The sequence below is a fragment of the Halichoeres trimaculatus genome, unplaced genomic scaffold (genome assembly GCF_033239565.1).
Source record: "Halichoeres trimaculatus isolate MK-OKI-2021-1 unplaced genomic scaffold, fHalTri1.1 fHalTri1_scaffold_7, whole genome shotgun sequence".
In the NCBI taxonomy this organism is placed as follows: Eukaryota; Metazoa; Chordata; class Actinopteri; order Labriformes; family Labridae; genus Halichoeres; species Halichoeres trimaculatus.
Window position 1 is genome coordinate 24,190,001 of NW_027437185.1, and position 25,000 is coordinate 24,215,000.

The 25,000-nt window shown below is 40.3% G+C and overlaps 1 protein-coding gene across 3 annotated transcripts in view; it reads left to right on the forward strand.

Annotated features, from left to right (window-relative positions):
• Positions 1–25,000, forward strand: part of fgf13a (fibroblast growth factor 13a) — a 109,198-nt gene that overhangs the window by 39,217 nt on the left and 44,981 nt on the right. For 2 of the 3 annotated variants that reach the window (XM_074673353.1, XM_074673352.1), the window contains exon 3: positions 14,927–15,094. The exons of the other annotated variant lie outside the window; for it this stretch is intronic. In XM_074673353.1, the coding sequence (XP_074529454.1) occupies positions 14,927–15,094 (168 nt within the window). The remainder of the gene's footprint in view (positions 1–14,926; positions 15,095–25,000) is intronic. 3 annotated transcript variants of the gene reach the window in all.

The following is a 25,000-nucleotide window of genomic DNA, read 5'->3' on the forward strand; positions in this document are numbered from 1 at the left end:
TACAAATATGGAAAATATTCCATGTTCTCAAACCATTTTGAGGCTGAAATGCAACATATGGCTTTGTGTAATGTATAATGACTTAACACAAACTCACCATACACTCACGTGCATACACAGTCCCCAGATGTCCTGAGGCCCCTCGGGCAGATGGACTCCCTTGACAAGCCCGCCTACACACACTGCCTTGTGCAAAGTGATAAACTGTATGTTAGACACACACACACACACACACACACACACACACACACACACACACACACACACACACACACACACACACACACACACACACACACACACACACACACACACACACACACACATTTGTGAAAGTCTGTTCTGAGAACCATGATGCAAGCTGACCAGAGACCATGACCTCACCATAGACAGCAGGGTGGGCATTGTAGTCATTGCTGTCCTGCTGTGACGTGGGTGTTCTATCTTGATTTCCTCATAGTGACAGGAGCCAGAAAAGGTTGTGATTTTCACACAGCTTCAGCTGTTGTCTGGTATTTGGGTAGGATGACAAACAAGATACTTTTTTTTTTTTTCCATGAACATCTTTTTTGGGTGCTAAATCATTCATTCACAGCAAACTTATGAAAAAGTCATGCTACTTTGATAGAAACCACCTCTGAAATGAAAACAAAAACAAGAGCCATGTGTTGACTCCTGTGGGGATGGTGCTGCTCTAGTAGAATGTTGTACAGCAGAGCAGCAGAGCAGCAGAGCAGCAGAGACAGGTCACATGACCTGAGCTCACTATCTCTATCTTATGCACCTCCCTTCTCGGAAGAATTCAATCTACCGTTAACACCAAATTAGATTAAAGCATTACCACCAATGTTGACCAACAACACCATTCTTCTTCATCCCTGTGCCCTTGACTCTCCTGGATTCCCGTTTCAGTTTAGAACTGTGTGTTTTGGACAGCGAGTTGGGCACATGATCAACAACTGGGATGACTTGGCTGGGCATTAGGAAATGTTTAGGCAAGGGGAACAGCTGTGAATGAACAGGATGCGTCTGGTGTCAAGACTGGGAAATGTTTTTCATGTCATATTCCAAATATTGGCACGCAATGACAACCATGCACCATCCGTCTGGTTGGATCTGTGAACCAGGGAGGAAATCTGACACGACATTTACCTGGTAACATGTAGAAGTTGGCAGCTGCTGCAGAGAGGAATATCTGTAAATCTGTAAAAACATAAATGACTGCGTAATCCCTGCTTTAAGTTTAGCCAGATTTCCCAGAGTATCGCCTGTTTTCGTTCAAAAAGCTTCCTGGGGCAGATTAACTTCATTTCAGGGTTGTGTCAGGTCTGTGCTTAAAATCTGTTGATTTTCCATGTGGCGGTAGAAACAGTTTTGTGAAAATGTTTAAGGGATTAACACAAGTGTTTGTATAATCTACAAAGACTTAACTTTTACTTTTCATTGAATAAGTAAAAACCTTAAAATGACAAAACAAACATTTTAAGATCTTGGCCAGGACACTCTTGCAAATTAGATTTTCAATCTCAATGAAGCTCTCCTGGTTAAATAAAGTTTAATTCAACATACATGTGCACTACAACAGTTAAAGTGATCCGATTGGTTAGCTCTCCTGTCACTTTGAGTCAGAGGAATGACTGTCTCAGATCATAACTTCTCTTCTGGATTATCCTTATTTATCCCAATTCAGGGAAATATCCTCCCCTTGTTTTTTTTCTCCTCCAGTGGTTCTCTTCACAAAGCGGAACAAATGCCTGGATATTATCCCAACCAGCAAACAAGCAAAACAACTTAAAAATGTGTGTTTGTGCGTGTGGATTGTGTCCCTCTTAAAATGCATCATCAGGAAACTGAGCCATCAAACACTAATCCCATATTTTTGATGATTCAGATAGCGTTGGCGTTAGCTGTTCCCAAATCTCCTCTCTCTGAATGCCTGCCTTTGAATCCTTTATGTAATCCCGCATCGAGGCCAAGCTAGTTGGGACTCTCAGGTCAATTGGAATCCATGTTGTGTTCATCACTCGTTAATAAAGCAGAAGGTTTAGCTATAATACCAACATAATCCTTTTCTTGATGCTGTCTTTTCGATTTTTTAAGTTCATTGTAAGGAGCTTTTATTGAATATTTTTGCTCTTTTTCTTTAGACCTTTCATCTCTCATCTCTTTTTTAGTGATACACAGACATTTTCCTTAAGAAAATCTAATTAGTTCAAAGATAAAGTGCTTAAAACATTCATAAGGGCATGCGGCAATCCACATTCTCAAAACCAGAGGTTGCATGACGTTCTAAAGTGCATAACCTACATTTAATAACTCTCTATTTGCTCTAAGGCAGGGGTCTCGTGCTCCATTTGGGTTGGGGCATGTCATCTTAAAAAAGGGCTAAGCATATGAGCATGCACCATCTCTGAAAATGTACTTTTTGTTATAGTTTCTTTGTTGTTGTTGTTTTACTTCAGCAAAACATGGAAACATTAGTTAGTAAACATTTTCTTTCTTGTCTTTTCTCCTTGATTTATTTGAAATAAAATAACTCTACTCAATGAAGGTCACTGACACATGAACTGGCTGAAAACATGCGGTGACTCAATACATTTGTTGAGTGCTCAGTGTCTTATTAGATGCCTTGAAGCTGTGCCACACTTGCCCTGATGGAGTTTACAGCAAAAAAAAAAATCAGCATGCCCCTACCTGTCCTTGCAATTATAAATTATTTAATGATTAACTCATTCCCCATGTAACTTGCTTCAACTACGTCATCAGCATCCTTCTCGGCTTTGGCTTTCTTGACTATGTAAAGACTTAAGCCCTTTCTGCATCTGTGTGTCCCGTTTTTTCCTTATGTCTCTGTAGTGTTATCATACTTTTCTTTTTGATAAACCCAGTATTGATGCTTGTTTTATTCTTTAACACAGTGAAAGATTCCTTCAGATAACATTACCACTCCACTTCACAAACACTGCAATGTTCATTTCTTTTGACACAGTGATCTTTATCTATTTTCTTCTTTGGTTTGGACGTAGATGTCTTTGTTTTTATCAACTAAACAACAAAGTCCCAGGACCCATCTGGAAAAGCTCCATGAAGCTGCCTGAGGATGTGCGGGCACTAGGGGTGGGATAAAAAATAGAAAATGGATAAAATTATTTTTTTTATTTTTGAAATTCAAATTCTCCATTTCAGTCTTTCTTTATCAACTGGATTTGGATAAAAGTCACTACTTTTCTCCAGCAGAGGGTGAAATGTTTCTCTCTGACCCTCATGATGTGCATTTTATGAAGAAAATATGGCTCCTAATAAAGTCTGTAGACATTGTCATCATTTATTCAACTTTTTCACATGGTCTGGGGTTAAAAAAGCAAACTAAAAATCGCAAATATCGTAAAAATCGAAGAATCACAATTTAAGTCTCATCAGCATCCCCAGAAACGTAACAGAATCTAATCACGAGAATATTACTTTTAACACCTTTATCATAATTTACCCTTTATGCTGTCATGAAGTATTGTTTGTAACTGTCTTTATTTGTCTTTTTCTATTGTATGAGCTCTGCTCTGATCTGTCAAGGACTATAGATGAAATGTATCTTTATGGCCAACTCTGACGCATTAACATAGATGCTAAGCTGAAATGCTCATTAATATGCACTGTCCATTCAAATAAATAAATAAAAGGCCTTTGACCTTTGCCATTACGTAAGTTATGTTATGAGGGATTTATGTTTTCATTTCAATTTAAATAATGGAGTATTTCCATAGGAATGAAATAGTTGGTTTACATAACATATGGGGCAGGCTAAAGGGAGGGTGGAAATTGTCTGTTAGACTCCTGCTCTGGGAGAGAATTTCTGCTCTCTGTACGTATTAAAAGAGAAATATGCATTGCATTGTAAGAGTCACTGCTTCATACTTCCCACATTAGAGGGAGTTACTAAAAGTAAGGGCAGGGATGAAGTAACATATACTATACATTTATTGTTTCTGAGGAAGTCTCCCCTTCTCTAAGTATGTATTTTTACTGGTGCTGCAACATTTGGACCATATCTGTAAGCTTGCAGGAAACCAGCTGAAACCATCAAAAAATGGTTGCTGGTGCAGATAGCTTCTATTGTATCCATGAATACAAGAAGTAGAGCAATTTTTTTAACACCTTTAGAAATTGTTTTCCTGCCATCCATGTATTCATTTATTCATATTTAATGACTCAACAAACAACTGTGAAACTATTTAGCTTTATTATTATTCCAATAGTTTAATTGTCTTGTCCTCCAACGCTGGCCAAGCTTCATAAAGTCAGGGTCTATTAACCCCTTTAAAGTTTATAGTGAGTTTTATTGGAGGTGATTAGTTATCCATCAAGGGGTTTTATTGTTCATTGCAATGTTTCTTCAAGTGAAAATAAGATAAATTACAATTTTACAGCCAATTAGCCATGAAATGACAAGACTTTTCGAGAACATCTTCACAGGGCGTACACAACTAGAAACAAAGGCTCAGAACAAACAGATCAGAAATGCAATAGTCAGAAAAAGTAATACAAACTCTGTGTTTTTGTTCTAGTAGGAAAAATTCCTCATATTAAATTGATGCTGGCCTTAATTAATTCAAAGCAAACAAATCTGTGCAGACTGTGTAAAACAGCTGCAGAAAAAAATTGATATTCATGGCACCATATATGTTTTTATTACCCACTTCAACTTCAAATAAAACTGTCTTTCATTTCCCTCCCCCCTGCTGTTCCTCTGTAAAATATTGATCAGAATTAATAATAGATTTTAGGACTTAGTTGTGTGCGTGTCAGCTGCAAAATTCATAAAAATCCTGCAGTGCTAAGGTCACCCTTCTCCTCACCGCTCCACCTCTTACTCCTGTTCTTACTCCTGTTCTTTTAAACTGTGCACACGCCTTCACTGCTCCTTTTCTCCTTCTCCTTTTCCTTCTCCACCCCCTCTCCCTCTGCTAACTTTCTACTCTGACAAACAGGAAAGGCCATAAATGTACATTTTCTGAACTGTGGTGTGGTGTGTGTGGTGTGTGTGTGTGTGTGTTTGTGTTTTGTGTGTGTGTGTGTGTGTGTGTGTGTGTGTGTGTGTGTGTGTGTGTGTGGTTTGTATGCCCATCTGGGATCTGATCTGGTTGGCAGAGGGCAGGAGGAAGATGCTGCCCTAATGTCTGCTCTGCCAAGGACTGTGTTCTTGGCGAGAAGGATCAGGGAGTTTTTTTTTTTTTTTTTTTAGTAATTAATAAGCAGGCTTGTCACAACTTGTGAAGACTTAGCTTAGAGGTGATATGATTATACCAGGCCTGAAAACATTACATTACTATATCAAACTCCACAGAAATGTACTGATCTGATGAGGATATTTTAAGAATTTTTTAAAAAGCTCAATGTCAAAAAGGGGCGAAGATGATTCAAGCATTAGTGATGATGCTGTGATGATAATTTAAGTTTCAAGTGTTAAAGAGTGCACTCAGAGCCACGCAGCACCTCACATTGACTTGCGAGATTGGAAAGAAGTGGGTTTGTGTGATAGGTCTGTGAACTTAATGACCTGTGAGTGGACTGTGGGATGTGAAGGATCAGAAGGTTTGGGACTGTCTGTGCTGCCAGTGAGCAAAAAAACTGTTGCCGTTATATAATACAATATATTCTAATGTAAACAAAGTACACGGCTAACAGCATCTACAGGTTGAAAGGAACAATCTGATGATGTTTTAAACTTTGCTGCTGTAAAGCTTGGGAATTGTAAACAGATTGCTTTCTGGTCAGATATCTGTGTTTTGATCGCATATCTACACATAAATATCTGACATGCAGTGATACTAGACTTCATGATCCAGCAGCTCTCCCTCTCCCTCTGAACTCACACTGAGATTGCCTCCTCTTATGCAATCTGCTAGACGACAGCCTTCTGCTGGCAGAGACTTTTATATTTTGAGGGGGGGTGGGATGGAGTATTTGCTGTTGAGCATTTATGGTCACTCCCACAGAGCCAATAAAGGACACATTTGTGACTTGTGCAAACTTTAAAGTGGTGTATACATCACTGCAGTGCAGCTTTTATGGAGCTATAAATGCAAATTTGTCTGCTGTCTTCTGAGTGAGGCTGCACACACTCTGTGCCTATATCTGTATGCAGACGAGTGTGCTTACATTAATTCAGGATCTGTTTTGATTTAATACATAGATCAACATCTTTCTAGTCTAATACTGTATTTCAAAGTGACTCAGCATGTGTTTCACTTTTTACACCTTGGCTGAGAATGTGTTTGAATTCATATCATCTGAGTGCATGGCATATGGTTTTTGTCAGCATGAGGCAACAACAGTGCTGCTTGAAACAAAGTACGCATCTGCTACTCAGTTATTTAACCTTTGTCATCAACACATTGGGCATTTTGGAAGACTATAAAAGGCTGATCTATTTTTGTTTCATTTTAAAATATATTTACAGCCCAAAGGAAGCTGTAAGTAAGTTTGTCAAATTCTTTAAAATGAAATTTGCAGAATTTTGAAGGTCAGTCGTACTGTAACATTAGAGCTCCTGGCTGGAGTTTTTATCTAATAAAAAAAAACAAAAAAAACAGACTGGAATTTGTAATGTAAACTTGGATTATTTTCTTTGTTTTTTATTTTACTGTTAAAGGGGAGAGGATTACATATGAAGTGATTTAAAGGATGCCACAAAACTGTGCTTTTTATTTTTTTTAACAGACAAGATTTTTGTCACAAAGCACCACCCAAACAATGTACAAAGCTAAATTTCAGAGAGAATAGAGGTGTTCCTCACAGGAACTTTGAATAAATCCTTCAACTTGAACTTGAATGTTTTTTTGTTTTTTTTGGTTTGTTTGTTTTGTCCCAGAGAGGGAAAAGTGGCCAAGTATACAGTGAATTCACCTTATTGATTCTTAAAGGAATAGTATGCTTTTCAAGTAGGGTTGTATGAGGTACAGCTACTTGTCAATAGTATGTGATAAACCATCTGCTGTTGATAGGGTTAATTTCACTTTATTTGGATAATTTTAGCATCCTTTTTGACAACACCTTGCCTTTGACTGTGTTTGGCATCATGCTGTATGTGCAACGCCACTTGGTTTCTCAATAAGGAGCAGATCTAACCAGGACCTGCGCGAACCGTACATCCATACACAGCTAAATTTGTTCATCATCTTAAGCATAAAAAAAGACAGATGTTTCCTTTGAAAACCTTTGACTTGAGATAAACCTCAGCTCATAAAACCCTCTGTTAGCTGTTTGCAGATCATCGACACATCCTCTTAATATTTCTCTGTGACACTGAGCACAAATCCAGCATGAATGAGACACATATGAAACATACATGGCTCTGCAGAGGATCTGACGTATAATATACCATAAGCTACTTGGTGTCATTTACTGACACCAAGTTCATGCTGTGTTGATCCTATTACACTTGAACCTCCTCCCACAATGCTTCAGTCTTCCCCAATCTCAAATGCCAAATGGTGAGGGCAGCCAGGAGTGTGTATTAGAATCCCATTTTTTCTTGTCAGATGTTAATTGTTGTGAAAGAGATCCTTACTAATCTGCCTTATCAGGAGTGTGTGCATTAATCCTGTCTGTTGACAATATATTAGTGAAACATTCAGATCCAGGGTGGTGGTGGGTGTGTGTGACTGTGACAATATTTATCAGTTGATTTGTGTATGTGTGCTTTTTTCTCGTAGAAGAGTTTTCAGTCTTGATAATACAGCACAATTTATGCGCAATTGTTGAAATAAAAAACATTATTTAATGAAAGGAAAATCATCACTCAGTGACAATCTGTGGTGTTGTTCTTACTGCATCCTATTGGTTGTCCAGTGATCTTAACGTTAACTTAAAAAGTCAAAACATTCTTTCTTAGTGGATTGTTTTCACATAATTCCTCCGTATAAACAACAGACCAGGTAAAGTTAACTCATAAAGACCTCTTAAGTTTGAGGGAAAAACGGAACAAAACAAAAAATCTAAACAATTTTAAATTTTGCTTCAGTTGCTTTTTTTGCAGTGATAATATTAAACAGGTATACAGACTCAGAGTTTGACCCACTTGTGCTTTTATTTTTTTTTCACCATTTCCTATTTGTCTCCATATTCCTACCGGACTGTATCTGCTGTCTGCCTCCTATTCAGTGCAGCAGACTAAAGTAACACTAAAAAAGTCTAAAAACTTTAGAACTGTGTGTGTTTTTGAGTGAGTGAGACAGAGAGAGTGAGCCAGTCTGCACCCAGATAGTCTCCTCTTATTGATTTTTCTTTGCCTGGCATGTTTTCAAGCCAACTGATGCATTCCAGGAATTCAAGCCTCCATAAAAGCACAAACGGGTGTGAAAAATACCACTTGACACAAAAAAGTGATATTTTTGAGAATCAATGTAACCCAGGCACGCAAAGACTGCTGTATTTTCCAACTATTGGGTGAAAAGGGGTTAAAACCAAAAAATCACAGCACTTTGTTCTGATCGTGTTATGTGTGAGAGGAAATGGCCTTTTGAAGCTGTTAACTGACCACTGTGTTCACATGGTACCTTATATTATAGCACCACTTTCCGTGTTCAATGCGCTGCATGTTCCTGTGCACAAACTGAGTGGCCCTCTAGCTTTTCCAAAAACACAGATTAAACTGAAGCACGGTTGAGTGATTCTGTCTGAAAAGAGTGAAAAAGGTTAGAGAAATGCTTTCCTTTTTAAAGCTTTATACTAAATCAGTACAGCATCCCACATGTCCTCCCAACCCCCACAGTGAGACTACACAAACAACCCTACACAACATGCTCATAAACAGATGGCATACGACATATATCTCTGACTCATCAAGTGGGAACTACATGTGCATGTGCGTAGACTGCTAACCCTGAGGCTAAGGAAGCTGTCAGTTTGAGGGAAACGGGCTCCCTGCAAGGCCACTCTTTGATGCAGGATCAATACTTTTTCATATGAGAGCGGTGTGTGTCCATCACCGAGCCTTCACTGACAGTTTCATCACGTTCATCTCTGCAGAAGTACGGGATTACATTCGCTCTCCCCCACCTACTCATCATTCTCTTCACTACACCGCACAGACACACCAAGCTACCAAACCTCTGATGATGGGGCTTGAACTGTACCGTATGTGACAGTCTGTGAGACGAGGAGAGATTTCACCCAGTATGACTCTGTGCTTCATTCCTATCATATAGCCAGCAGGTGCCCCAAAGATAGCTCCATAGATCTCAGTTGGACTTCACATCTTCCTAAACTGCTTTTCTTACTGGTATCGATTCTGATGCCTTAATCATCTTGAACAAGCAGCTTTCATCTTGTGACATGACGACATGACAGCCTCTGGGAAAGATGACCTATTTGTGGCTTTCAATAAAGCCAGTGGTTAAGCATTGAAAGACTTCCAGCCAAGACTTCTGTTTCTGTGCATTAACAGTTTGACCAGAATAGAGAAAATGTCTGAGTCTGAGTTCAACATGGATATTGAACATCACCTTTGATACTGAAAAATGAAGCCGATCTAAAAGTGTTCCAGTCTTGCCTTGTTTGAGGGTCCACTCAAGGCTGGCACCAAAAGTCTTGGACCACACATTTTAATTTCCTATCTCAGCCGTAACAAAAGGCAGATTTAATCTACGTAATCAATTTTTCTATTCCTAAACCCTGCACGGGGTCATTCTTGACATCTCATCCAGTCAAAAGAAAATAAGGCTATGAGTTTGGCATGATTCTGGGGTAGCCGACTTGGCTAACAGGCAGGCAGAAGGACAAGCTTCCTTGCTTGTTTCATGGTCAACCAACAGTTTAACAAAGTTCCTAGTATGGTAAGCACCGTAGTTTGGCATCAGAACTCCAAAGGATAACTTTATTGTGACACAACTATGTTTTTAAAGTCTATTGGTGCAACTAAAACCTGCTGAAATGCGGACAGATGATGTTCTCCAAACCAAAAACAGACATTTGTACAATTTGCACCAACAGATCCTGCTTTTTATGTCGAATTCCAAACTCGAGGTCAGCAATCCTTAAAATTGATTGTTAGCCAATCCATATTGATACAGTGAAAACAAAACAAAACAAAACAAAAACAAACCCACATTAATATAAAACAACAAAAAGGCACAATCTGCAAATTGGTAAAGATCTTTAGTTGAAATCAGTTAAATTTTGTTGTTGGGGAATTATAAATTATACTGTATGATAAGTGCATTGACCGGCGTACTTTCTGCTAAATAATCCCACAATTCAGGCTGTTTAAGAAGAGTACATTTTAGCACAAAGTGTGAGAGAGGTAGATACTGGTACTAGTTTAGGTAGTGGGATATTTATAAAAGGATCCCAGGTTCTGAACTCAACTTCAAGAAGACTTGTTATAGTTGTAGTTTAAGTTATTTACAACTCTTCTAGCATCACATTTTGTTCATGTGTGTTTCATATCATGATATTCAGGGGGTTGGCAATAAGTGGAAGAGAAGATCACTCAACGTGATTTCTGTAAGGATAGATCGATAAGGATAGATTTCCCATAAATCTCTGTCCCGCATTCTAACTGCTCCAAAACGCAGCAGCTAGGCTTCTTACTGGTTTTAATAGAACCTATGGTTTGAGCATTGAAGTATTTTAAGAAATTTTCAACTTGCCAGTCTTTTTGCTCAATAAGACCATGTAATTGTCATGAGAGCTTAGATTGAGGCTTTTTTCCTTTTTGACATGATTGGAGTTTAACTGACATTGAAAATGCTGTTTTCTACCAGTAAATGTCATAATCATAATATCTGTCCAAAGCCATAACAAAGTTTTTAGAGCCCCTGTTTATAACAAAAGGACAGGAGAACAAAGAAAAGAGAAAGAAACACAAAAAGAGAAAGAGAAGGACAAACAATGAGCTCAGTGTGATGACAGAGCATGCATAAAAATGCAAGCTTGTTCGTGTTTCAAAGAAGAACCTCAAGTTCAACTCAACTCACTCACTCTCTCTTCTGCTGCCTACAAGGTGACTTACAAGCAAAATATTCCTCCTCGAGATGGAGCCGAAGCAAAGGCATCCCAGAAGACAATGTGCTAGATTCAGCTCCTTGTGAAAACCCACATTGAGGCCAAGGCTATTTTTGAAACACAAACCTCGGGCTGCAGACCTGTTTCTGTGCTTAATTTTGAGTCTAATTTGGTGAGTGTGCTATTCTTCAAGTCATGATGAATGTGCTTCACCTCCCTGATGGATACGAGCCATGACTTGAGTAGATTGTGCAGATTGCACCTCATATAGGGGGAGTGTGGTTCATTTCTCTGGACCTGGCAGCGCTTTGGTTGATTACACATGTCCTTGAACCCTGTTTGGACATGAAGCAGGTGGCATTTGTGAGCCAGGATGTAACTTATGAGGCTTTTTTTCATCACAGTTTGGCCCTTTGGATGCATCCATACTTGAAGGAACAGTAAAAACTGCCCGCACAGATAGCACACCCACCACCCTGCTGCTATAAAACCTGAACATGTCATTCATAAGGGCCCTTAAATAGATGAGCAACTAACCGAAGCAAGATACATCCCTCCCCTCCTCCTCCTCCTATTTGCACCTGCTCCTCCTTACTATAAGATTTATTCCTGTCAGAGGGGCAAGGACATCCATTGCAGCCTGTTGAAGGTCCAGTGTGGTAACTGTGGCAGCTGTAGATCACTGACTATCATGAACCTGAGTGACAGCTCACTCAGAGTGGCTGCTCCGATAGAGGAAGAGGTCCCGGATCCTGCTGCGTCGTCCATCATGCATCTCTTCAATCCCTGTATGCGCTCTTCATCAAGGCTGGGGCAAGGATGAAGGAGACAGGCTGTAAAAGATGGTACCCACCCCCTCCTCAGGTCGTCTTCTCAGCCCTCATTTTTATTGCCCTGGATGAGCAGACAGTTAGCTGGCTCATTAATAAATGGCGGGCTGGAATTAGATGTCTGGAAGTTTTCCAGAGTCTGCTCCTTCTGCCTTCACAGGACAATCTTCTACCTTTGCTGTGACGTCCTTTAGGGAAATTTAAACATTAGCAGACAGGGTAGAGGGAATGATTGCAAGAAAAGACTGCAGAACTTAGTGTTTGTGCCAGTCAGTAGTTTAAATTTGACTGTCATCATCTAACCAGAGCAAGTGTCTCAGTGCACATTAAAAGCTGTCTTCAGAATATAAACTAACATGTCAACCTTTCTACAGTTTAGTGAAGAAGAAAGGATGTTGGTCGAGCAACAGGGAAATAGCCAGCTTTAAAGTAACAGTTTAATTACTTTTCTAACTCCCTGTCTGCAGTTCAAACGAATTGTAAAAGATCAGCTCAGTTTTCCTCCGCATCAATCGCAGTGGCAGCTCCTCTGAGCCTCAGGAGCAGAGAACGGGATCACATTCCTGAAAGGAAGCGTAGACCTCTGCTCTGTCATTCCAAAGCACCATTAAAGTTTCAGCAGCGCTGCGGTTAGCTTGATGAGGGGCTGCGATGGATACCGTCTGAGGGCTTTTCAGGACCTTTTGCTGCAGACGGGGTGTTAGTGTAACAGGCTGTCCTGGAGCCAGGAGGAGGCTCAGAGATACTGATAAGTCTCACAGGAGAAGCGGCATGTGGTGATTAATGGTGCCGAGTGTGGGGCACTGATTATTTGCTGCCTGTGTGTGTGTGTAATGAAACACACACACTCACACACACACACACACACACAAACATATAAGGGATGGTTCAGGCTGGCCTTACACTGTGGACCTGCTCTTGTTGACGTGTAAGAATTGGTTTTTGAATTTCATCTAACTTGTGGCCCAATTTTCTAGCTTTGCTAAAAAAGTGTGGTCTTCTATTTAAGGTCTCTTACTGACCTCACTGAGATTCTCACTGCAAACTCAGCTGCACACATGTACTCTTTCAGATGAGCTCCAATCATTAAATGAACTTTGAAGTAGCTCCCTTTCTTCAAACTTCCAAGCTTTAAAGCAAAAGAACATATTTCACCAATAGAAAAAATACACATTTGTATTATGTCAAAACTGTCCTGTTTATGCCAGAGAGCCTCCGTTTTGGAAACACAAACAGACAACAACAACATTTTCAGGGACTCCAATGTGTCCAATCTGTTGTGGGGAGTTTGTTTTGTTTTTGTGTGGGAGACAACTGTCAATCATCTTTTGTATAGCCCACTCAACATCTTTTACAATAACCACCTTACTCAGTTTGATTTATGTGAAGCTCTACCAAGCAGAAAAACACAAACACAAACAAAACTCTTAGGTGGCTGTAAAGCTACATTTCATTATATATATGCAGATGTCAGTCATTTCTGTCATCTCAATAGTAAACAGCAACCATTCAATCAAACAATTGTTTCTATACGTGACGTAAGTTTAAGTTGCACATTCCCTTGTTGGCTGAAGCCATACATGATGGTGTTAGTCACTTTTTATACGCCACACTTTCTTTTTCTCTATTAGTACAGTACACATTGTTTCGTATGATCTGATTGGTCCCTGGACCTGCCTGCCTCCAGTACATGTGGTCATCTTTATTTCCAACATATTTTTGTTTTGTTTCAGACATAAAAGGAGAGAATCGTGAATGTGTGGGCCTTGATCTTGAAGAACTCGCTGTGCATGAAAACTCAGTACATGGGAGTCAGCGTGTAGGAGTCGCTCTACATAATGTTTCAGTTTTATATTTAGTCATTTAGTGTAGTCTTTCTGGGAGTAAAAACTGAGTTGGTAGTGTAATCCATTCATGTTTCAGCTCTCTGAATAAAGCTGGCTGAGGTTTAAAGGCAAAACAAGATTGTAATATTATCCCACTTTGAGAAGAGTAGATTTCTGGTACTTTGAGATGGTTTATGAATAACCTGTGTGGATTTTTAATGCCATTCATGATGCTATTCTTTTGTTGAGTGCAGCTCAACAGAAAAAAAATGTTAGTCACACATGGCATCAACAGAAGCGGATTAAGCAACGTAGAGGTTCAACGAGAGCTACATATCAATATCCTTCTTTATAGCCATTTCCATTAAGAGGCAAATGTGTCACAGAGAGGCATGGCGATGAAATCCATTAGGAAGAGAAGATGCAATTTATTTAGGGCTGATTCACTTGTAGCTAATCCATCAACACAGCGAAAAATAGGTCAGTGATCGAAGCCAAGCAGGGACTGTGCCCAGAAGAGGACAGATGCAATGGAGCCAATACACACAGATGGAAACACAAGGCTTTTCACAGGATCCCAGTAGAGAATTCCTTTAAACACACACACAGACCATGTTGTTAATGCGTTATGTCAGATTACGTCAGGAAGCATGAAAGAAAACCTCTAGTGTGACCTGTGCATGCCTTTGCATCTGCTTGCCTTTGAGTTAAGTAACTGGGGGGTTGAGATGCTGTGAAGCCACAATCACCCACCAGATGACCTCTCTGTGAGTCTGGATATGGAGGAGGAATATGGAGGTGTAGACTGCACGCTTTTGCCTTGCAATCCCACAACCCTTATACCCTAAAAGGTCTAGTGCTCCTTCATTTAGCTGCAGCAGCTAATGGTTCTGTGCCTGCCATAACACTGATGATGAACAATGAACTGTTTCCTTTCCTTCCTATTGTTTTTCACTTTTCTTTTTCAGTGACCAAGGACACATTTAACCAAGCTCCCATTGTTGTTTGATGTTTTCATTTGAGTTGTTTTTCAGATTTGATGGTCTTGATCTCTTTCTCTCTCTGTCCCTCTCTCCTCCTCCTCCTCTCACACTTTGTGCTAAAGTAAAGTTATTTAAAGCTATCGGTGTTGCTAATGTGTCATGTATTTTTTATTTGCCTGTGTTTCTGCCTTGTGATTTTTGCTGTTGTTGTTGTTTTTCTTTTTATTTCCACGTGTGGTGAAGCTTTCTAACCCCAGTTCATTCTGTTATGGCACCACCGCAGTCCAGGATGACGCTGCCCCAGGTACCCAGGAGTACATTATGTTACGGCAGGACTCCATCCACTCTGCGGATATAAGGAGTAAAGGGTCCCCCTTTCGTGCTAAGTGTCACGAAATCTTCTGCTGCCCGCTGAAGCAAGCCGTCCTCAAAGAGAGCGCAGAGCCCGAAGGTTTGTTTCACACCCCCTCCTTGTTTTTTGATTTGCCGATGCTCCTCCGTATCCCTCCTTCCCTGCCCACTCCTGTCTTGTTTTCTCCCCCTCTCTCATATTCTGTGTGAACTGATAGTTCTCCACCCCCTTCAAACTATCTTCTCTTTCATTCCTGTCCCATTTTTAGAGAGCAGCTGGTGTGTTTGTGCATGGAAATGTGTCCGTGTGTGTGTGCAAGTGTAAGAGTGGATGCTTAGGGCATGTTTGCTTGCAGAGAACCCATAGCAGGGCAACTCTCTCTGGACCCCCTCTGCTCCCCTGTGCTCCCTTTTGGTGTGGTATACTTGTGTGTACGTCTGCGCGCCCCTTATGTTGGACTGAGGAGCACAGCATCTGTAGCTGCTGCCCCTCCCTCCCCCCTACTAAACCATTAACTCGGTCATCACTGCCCTGAGGCTCATGCACAGACCAAAACAAAGTGAAAAAGAAAAGGGGGTTACAGATGGAGGCAGCTGCCGCCCTAATGAGTTCAATGACTCGGCAACTTTACTGTGTGTGCTTCCACCTCAACTGGCCTCTTGGAGGAAAAAAAAACTCTTTTATCTCTGCTGTCCTCAAGCCTGTGTAAGATTGAATGTTTCATATTCATGACTAAACAGCGATCTACTCAGCTGCAGACTGCAAGTCAGCAAACCCACTCCTCCCTCCTCAAGCCCATCCCCTGTCTTGTTCCCTGTGCTTACTCTGCTTCTGCCTGTGGCTCAGTGGTCTCTGTGGCTGCAGCCTACCTCCTTTCATCCCTCCTTAATACTTCACCTTTTCTGAAACCTTGTTCTGTCGTCTTCCCTACATCTCTTGCCTTTTCCTCTTTTGGTGCTTGCTGCAGCATGAGGATTCGCCAGCGTGCTGGATGTGTTATCAGCCTTTGTACAGTCGGGATACGCAGCAAAGTGCATAAAATAAGAACCCTTCAGCATGCTACCATACCCTGCACTGTCTGGCTCTCAGACTGTCTGACTGCCCCATTTATCACCCCTCCCTCATAGAGTGCTAAGATTTTAGAAATTGCTTTTCTTTTGCAGACTTCCTGATAGGTAAGATGTGAATTATCTCACAATTGACGTGTTCTCTCCAGTGTGTTGCTTTGTCTCTTGTTGGATCCACAATAAGGCCATATTCAGTGTCTTTTTCCTCCACTTGGATATCAGTTAACCTGTTGAAGGGTGTCTGTGTAGCTGCACTTATCCTTGCTGGGGTAGAGAGATATAAAGACGTGGAATACTAGCAGCGGTCTGGCTCGAGAAGTGCAGATGTATTATTCAGTTTGGCTTCGGCTCCAGTAGGACGTGACTGAATTTACAAAGGAAGGAGGGGAGACTTCTGCTGTTGCGTAAGCTGTTCACGTGGAGGACGTCATTAATGTTGATGTATGATGTGGATGGGAGCTGTTTATAGCCTGCTGCACAAATGGCTTACAGACACGCGTCATGGAAACACAGACGTGAATGCTTATTTTTATCAGTTGAGAGATGCATTTATAATTATGGTGTAAGTGTTTTTTTCTAAATCTTGAAATGAAATTAATACAGCTGTATAATTTAAAGGTCTGAATGTAGTGGAAAAAAAACTCCATCATATTGTTACCATGGCAACAACCTCACATCTGCTTTACATTGCACTTTTTACCAGGGCTTTATAGATGATACATTATAGAGCACTTGGGTCACACAGAGTTTGTAAATGACTGTAGACTGAAGCACAGGCTGTTTGGTTATGTACTAATCACAAATGCAGGCTATGTTACTTTTTTCTGTTTTTGAGCCAATAAGGTCAACAAATAACCTGCTCCTGATGACAGATACTGAAAAGATTACAGGTACTTTCTTTTTTGTTTTTTATATTACCATATGTGTCTCTTCCGCACACCTGAGGGTAAGAAAGGCTAAATACAGTGAAAAAAAGATGCACTTAACCTGTATATGTATATTCTGTATTTACTATGTGAGCACTACAGGAAATCATTCCTGCCTGTGGCCATCAGACTGTACAACTACTCACTCTGAGTGTCTCTTAGCTTCGCTTTGGACTCAATGTTTTTAAAAATAGGTGCAATAATTACCTGCTGTGAGATTCCCATATTTAGGTATTTGTGCAATAATTATAACGTATGCTCCTTTTAACATCATATTCTCAGCAAATGATTATACTAATATTTCATAGTTATATTCAATTTCAAGTGCACTTACACTTCTATTTTTTCAACTTCTTTTACTTTCAATTTCTTACATCTTTAATTGTATAATCTCTTTTATTTGTATATTCTTTAATTTTTCAGATCTTGAAACTCCTTATTTTGTACTTTCTATTTTCAAGTTTTTGAAAGAGTAGCAGTAACAAAAGAGTAATTTCTCTTCGGGGATTGATAAAATGTTTCTGATTCTGATTCTGATTTATTAGTTCAAACTGAAACCACAGTGCATTAAAGCACTTCTGTCAATGCAACATTACTTTTTTTCAAAAACTATTTTGGGGCTTTTTATGTCTTTAATTGGATAGAGTAGACAACAGGACAAGAGTGGGGAGTGACATGCAGGAAATAGGCCATAGGCTAGACTCGAGCCTGAGCCATCCATGCAAAGGTGAATCTCATGAAGAGCCACCTAGACTGCTGGCCATCTGCACTCCAAATTCAACACTTTTACAGTTTCATTTAGCAGACACTTTTGTCCAAAGTGACGTACAACATGAGCAAGAATTTAGACAGAAGGAAAATCTAGTTAGTGCAACAACAGTGCTACAAGTTATTCAGCTGCAGGTGCTGCCAGTAAGTCCTTTTTTTTTTGGGGGGGGGGGTTCAATAATCAACCAACAAATCACAATAAATTGCTGCAACGGTATACTTCAAACTTCATTCAGTATTAGCGCTAAAATATCATAAGAGCTGAGTCTTAGACCTACTGACTAATTTAACCCCTGAGGGCAAAGAGGAGAAGGGCCAGATTAAGTGCACAAGTGTTCCCTGAACAGATAAGTATTCAGACATCTCTCAAAAGTAGAAAGGGGCTCTGCGGATCGTATAGAGTTAGGTAATTCATTCCACCATTTGGGCACAACAGAGGAGAAGAGTCTGGCCCGTGATTTGGAGCCACGCTGGGCTCGGAGTGCCAGGTGTCGAGCACCCAATATCTTCTGACAGTGAATTGGTCCAAAAGCAGTGTTAATTCAGCAAAGTCTGTTCTTTCATATGAGGATGAGAATAATGTTTTGGTAACTTGGCTTTTTCTAGTTTCTAGTTTTCTAGTTTTTCTAGTAGAGTTTCATAGCTGCGCCCTGTGGATCCATCCTTTGTTGTCGATATCCGATCTAGCTTTTGGAGCTTGTACTGGACATCAGCAACAAAGGATGGATCAGTGGGCTCAAAGTTGTATCCTCAGGTTGCTTTTTTGCTGAGAAGTTACTGAAATGATACACATTTGGCATTCCAGTAATTCATGATAGTTTTTGGCAGGTATTACCAAGGTAGGGGTTTGATTGATGTTATATCAGTTTAGATACATGGGTCCGTATGCTTCAGGTGCAGACATAAGGCTACCTTTAACAAGTCACTTAACTGCGGTATCATTTCCTCTGAGTCTTATTCTTCTCATACTCAACCCAACACTTCACTGAGGCGACTGTTACAGAGACTAAGATATTGGTTACACAAGTCATAGGAGACATGCTTGACAGAGCAGCACTTCAGCGGGAGCACATGGGCTTGGACTGTAGTACCCTAGAGGATGAGCTCAAATCATATCAGTTCATCCATGCGGGTGAGAATGAATCCTCAGCAGAGGGGGCTGCTACTCTGAACACAACCACGTGTTCATATTATGGTTAAAGAAAGGCACAGACAGATGTAGGAGGCCTCTTGTTTGTTAGATCATACACTTGTAGTAATGAATTTACTTCTGTGGGGCTACTGGGAGCATGAGAAAACAGAGTGCATCGGACTTGCTTCTTCCATCCTCAGGCCTGAAGTCAATAAGACACTTTTCTCTCTATCTCAAACTCTCTTTGGCTCAATCCGTGTCACCGCCTCTCCATTCCTCATCATTCTTGAATCATTCTCTCACAGGCTGCCTCTCTGTCTCTGTTTGGCTCAATGTTCTGTTTCTCCTCAGCAAAAATAAAAGACGGTGCCCGAGGGGACCGATCCGTGTAAATATCCCATCCATAATTCAGACGACTGTGAGACTTTGTGTTTATAGTTCCAGGCTAGGCGATATATACACAGACAGACAGGGAGATATTCCAAGGATGAGGCATGAGGAGGGTGTGTATGGTTCATTTATGTTAAATAAACACAAGGAATGAGTGTTTTTGTCAAGAAGGCATTTTTACCCCTGGTTCAATCAAAATCCTGACTTTTAATAAGAAGTTTTTCCCTTTTTCTGCACTGACTTGAAGTCTGGGCTATTAGTTGACATGAGAAGAATTTTTCCTCATGTCAGCTGGATTTAGATTAAAGGAGACGACTTAGAAATTTGAGTGCATCACAGAAATAAAATTTCACAGACTGTCTGCTCTTGATTTGCACAATTGCTCATTTTCAGAAAATTATCGGAAGTCACTTATCCCTTCAGCTTCTTTCTCCGACAAGTATCCTCATCCCTTTTGATTCCCTCTTCCTCTCTGTAACACACACAGACACACACACCGTCTTTCGGCCCAATACACCACTCTACCATACTCTTTACTTTTGAAGCCTCTTTCTCACTCGTCATTCCCATTTCACCTTGTTTCCTGCTCTATTCACTGTCCTCTTCTGTGATTCAAAGCATTAGAAGCACCCCATCCCCCCAAAAAAGAAACAAAAATAAAAATAAATCAAACCATAACTTCATAACACTTGCTCAGGATGTTTCTACAAGAATGAAACGAACAAAAACTCTCACGTGCCACTCTTGAACGGCATATATTGGCTAGAAAACGCTGTAATGTTAATGTTAACTGTTGTCTCACAGCTCATACATAATCAGATACTGTTTGTTCTTTCACCTTGAGCTATAAAAATGCTGGCGCCTTCATTTTTATGGAGTAAAAGTTCAATAAAGATGAGTCTCACCAACTAACAACAACCATTGTTTTGAATATAAATGAGCTTTATGAAACCACAGCCACAACTGATCCTGTAACACCTGCTGAGAGCTCTACGATGCAACAGAAAGCCCTAGCACCTAGTTGCTCAACATTCAGGCTTAGATCAGGTTCCTTTTGGTCTTATTGACAAAATAACTCATCTACTGCCCACTCAGCCAAGAAAATGTAAGCACAAGTGCAAGAGTAATGACTAGTAGTCCCATCCATTTCCCATACCCAATGTTAAATGCACGGTGGTGATTCACCACAGCGTCGACACTTTGCAATTACATTTCAGGGGGGCCAGTGTGGCTCTTAATAACAGAGTATACTATTGCAGTCTCTCGCTGAATCCTACACACTGCTGCAATGTTGCCAAGAGACAAACATGCAGCCTAAGGATGCACTCATGCTCCAATAACAGAGTGTTTAACTTTTATTTTTTCTGCATGAAAGCAACAGCTCTGTTTGTACTCATCAAAACATAAATAAATGGAGCATGAATAAATAGCGTTTATGGTTATGTGATCCAGGGCCTGGAGTCAGGGCTGGCGGGAGTGTCAATGTCACATCACTTAGTTTGGTTGTGCTTGTCTGACCTTTCTGTTTCTCTGAAGGAGGATAAAAGTTAATCCTTTACTTTTGTATATCGTTAAATTTTTGTTTTAGCAGGTGACTGCTCTCCTAATTAGAATGATGGTGCTGCTCATAGACTGTAAAAAAATGGACGTCATCTTGCTCAGCTCGACGTAAGATTGCTACAAAAATTGCTCCCCCTGGTGACTGGATACAGTATAGTTAAATAAATCCAGCCCTGCTGTCATTCCAGATAGGCTGTGGTCAAAGTTTCAAAAAACTAATTCACCTCGTAGAAATGTTTTTCACACCCCATTGTTGTGGTGATTTGAAGATATTGTTTGGCTGCCTTGTATTCAGGTCCTTATTCTGAAAGTTTTGTTTTTATCAGTTACAAGAGGTTAAAAATGAGGTTTTACATCACGTTTGGGAGGAAGAGTCAAGAAGAGATTAGACTCTTGAACTAAAAATATGATTATTATTTTTGTCACCCAGCTACAATCAGATTCTCTCAGAGTGCCTCAGTCTCTATAGCGCAGACTCTGGCTGCACAATGGCTACCAATGGCTGCACCTGTGATGGGGGTATTTGGCTTTAAAACCTTACGATGGTAAAAAGCCAAGCCACGCTGTCCACTCTATACAGGCTATAGTGTTGCTCTACTTAATTTCAAAAGCTGAAATAAAAAATTATCTGAACTGGAGTGATAAAACCTACGTCAGTAATCCAGCAATGTTAAAGGACTTTAGGTGTATAACCCAGTGAAGATATTATCCTACTTTTAGAGCAGACTATTTTGAGCAGTTTACAAACAGATCCAGGTGTTCCTACAGTATGCAGATGTTTTAAAAACCGCACATTTGGTGACGTCATCCAGCATTGTTACAGTACATCTATGTTTAAAGTATGAGAAAGCATTATCCCTCTCTTTAAACACTGATATCATCTGATTTTGGAAAGAGATGCTAACACAGTGTTCAGCTCTGGCTTCTCTGGGGCTCACACTAAAAGCATAAACAAACAGTAATCGTGGGTGTGTATGAGAACCTTAATGAGAAACTTCTCTTGGGAGCAGCAGAGTGGTGAAGCAGCGGAAAGTTGCCAGGCCCATTACATTCCATCATTGTCTATTTAATTAGCACTGCTCTCTTATTCACCACCTCATGGTAGCATCAGCGAATGCCACACAGAATGAAACAAGCCGGATAGTCTATTAGGAAAAATAGTGAGTCCGTTTTTTCTTCTGAATGAGTGTGAGGATTGTTGTGTTACAGTCATTGATGTCTGTTTTACCACAACTGTTTTGGAAACATTGCATCATTAGCATGGAGACTGTCGATAATCAGCTGCTTGTATTGGTTCATGCTTAATATTGAGACCAGATACACATATAGCTGGATTCAGGATTTGCATATGTGATTTGCATAAATTGACAAGACACACCCTTTATTGTTGATCATCCTGTCTAGTTAAGGCTCACTCTATATTCAGGCTTAACAGGAGCAGTCAGTAGAGCAGTCAGGTTACAGTAACTGTGACACCAGCAGTGTGAAAGTTTCCCCCAGAGTAAACAAGCGTTAGGCTATTTAATTGGGGCAATGAGGCAAACTGCTGAGTCGGCAGCTCAGTAATGTGAGGCGAGCAAAGTGGCTCCTGACAGCTGCCAGGAAAGAGATTACAGATACACACAATTAGGTGTCATTTATTGGGAAGGAGACGACGTCTAGTAGATAACACACCGACTGTCCAAAACAAAAACTAACAAAAAAAATCCAAAATGTCAAAGCAGACGCGGTGCTAGAGCTGCATTGACTTTTGGCTTACCATTTGTGCCTGTACATGCATTACCCTACTGCATCAGGAGTAAAAGGTGGACAGAATGGGAGTTTGTTTCATTACTTTGTTAGCTCATAAACAAGATTGAGTCATGGGAAAACAGTGGCAAAAATGGCAGAGTTTGAGTAGTAATTCAGTATCCATATGTAAGTCATTATAAGGAGTCACACTGGCTATCCAAACCAATATGAACCACACTTTAGCAGGTATCACACACACGCATAGCCCACCTACGTCATCGTGGAGCGTCTGTTTACACAAAGCCTGATCTCATCAGAGTCAGCACAATGAGACACAGAAAGCATTGCTACAATTTAAGAGACTTTTTGGTTTCTGTTAAATTGTTTTGGTCTGACACAGCCTTCTAGTACCCTACTATTATTTACAATGATTGTGGAGAGGAGCGGTTGCAGTGATCATACGTTGTACATCATATATCCTGGATCATAAACGCTGTCCACCTGCTTGTGCTCGTGCATGAGGTGAACCATGCTGAAGCCCACCTCTTCAAAGCGTGTCAAAGCAGAGAGATGTATTTTGCTTAAGCACAGCACACTTACAGTCACACTGGCCAAACCAACTTGACTTTAGGGTTAAAACATGCTGAAGCATGGTACGGTTTGCCAATGTGACCATGTCCTCAATCTCCCCATTACCTGAGGATTTACTGAAAGAACCACTATTAATTAGACCAATCAAAAATCTTCTCAGTGGTCCAGCACTTTGAAGGCTAAAGTGTCTGCCAGCTAACAGTAACATTACCAATGGTCTCAGCAACTTTAGCATCAGACGTACTTTTCTGAATGTCTCCTTTACCAAAGCTCATTTAATTTTGAACTTGAATCAAATCTTATGATTCTTGGCACTCTTTCACCATCCTGGCTGGACTGTTTCTGAACAAGAAACCACATTAATGCACATTCAGGGGAAACACATACAAGCTGCCTGAAAACAAATCAATTATTGGTGCTAAATAAGACGTCATCCTCTTTTCAATCTTTGCGTCCACATGCAGTCAATATCTCATTCCAAGTCCCGGACTTGAGTACCACAACAATGATAGTAATACATCATAAGGCTTGAGTTGTGGATGGCTTTTCTAGCATTTGAAATGTTCGCAGATAGTGCAAATAAACATTTAAAAATACAGTCCAAATGTTAAATACCTTCAATAGCCATCACCTGAGCCCCCTCCTGTTAGGCACACATACAGGGACAAAATCAAAGTTCCCCATTGTTGCAACAACAAATCAAGGTGTTCTCATCTGTTTGTGTACATCCCTAGTGCAAGTTATTGTGACAAAATGATTCAAGTCTATAAATATATCAGAGATATGCTCAAAAAGGAGATTTGGCTGCGACTTCTTAAGACCCCAGAAGTCTTGTAGACCTCCGGATGGCTGTGTGCCATGTTTGCAGAAGACACTCTTGGCTGTGACACAAACAGACAGTTGGAGGCTAATCATAGATTCTTATGTTAACATCTTGTGTACCAGAGGGTAATATCCCAGACTACAGGCCAGGGCTAATGGTGGAATGGATTTAAAGAGACAGGCACCCAATTTCTCCCATCATGTCTTGTGTCTGCACCCACGAAGGAATTGGGTCTGACAAAACCCAGGATTGGGTCCAGAAAAGTTTTACTGTTCTCAACATTCAGAAGATGAATAGTATAGTCATGAGAGGCAATGTTGGAGGAAAGTTGTTGAATTGTATTCATAGGTTTTGGTTTAAAACAGCATCAGAGTTAATACACCAGTTGTGCTAAATGCTGACAGGTAGGAAGTGGTTGTTTTTTAAATGTTCAAACCCAGAGAGAGTGTTTGTTTACCTTCCTCTCAGTGGTGGTTGACTGTCTGGATAGTATCCAGGGTTTCTGGTGTGCAGTGTGACTTTGGCGTAGCAGCCAATGCATACAAAACAGGACATGCATCCATGTGCTATATTTAATCATTAGGATAATGTATTATAATACCTGTGTACACTGGTGTGCTTATGTTTCACCCCTGATCTTTATGTTAACCTTGGCCCCTCAGAGCTTATTGACAGGTGTATTCTATTTTGTGTGTGTGCCAGCGCCATAGGTCAGAATTCAGATCTCTGACACATTTAAGAATGTACCTCCACAAAATTCATTATTAATAATGTTTAATATAAAGGGTTTTTTTATCGTCAGTGAGCAGTATTAAATAAGAACAGCTAATATTAATGACATCACTTAATACTTGAGTGTGTGGTGCAGTCTTGGATTCTCTTAATCATCATTGTGATCGCTCAGGGTCAAAATCTATATACTGTATGTCAGTATGACAGAGTGGTAAGGTATAAATAATGCAAATGGCTGGTGAAAAGCCATTTTTTTAGCTGTCACACATTGCTCCTCCTTGCTCT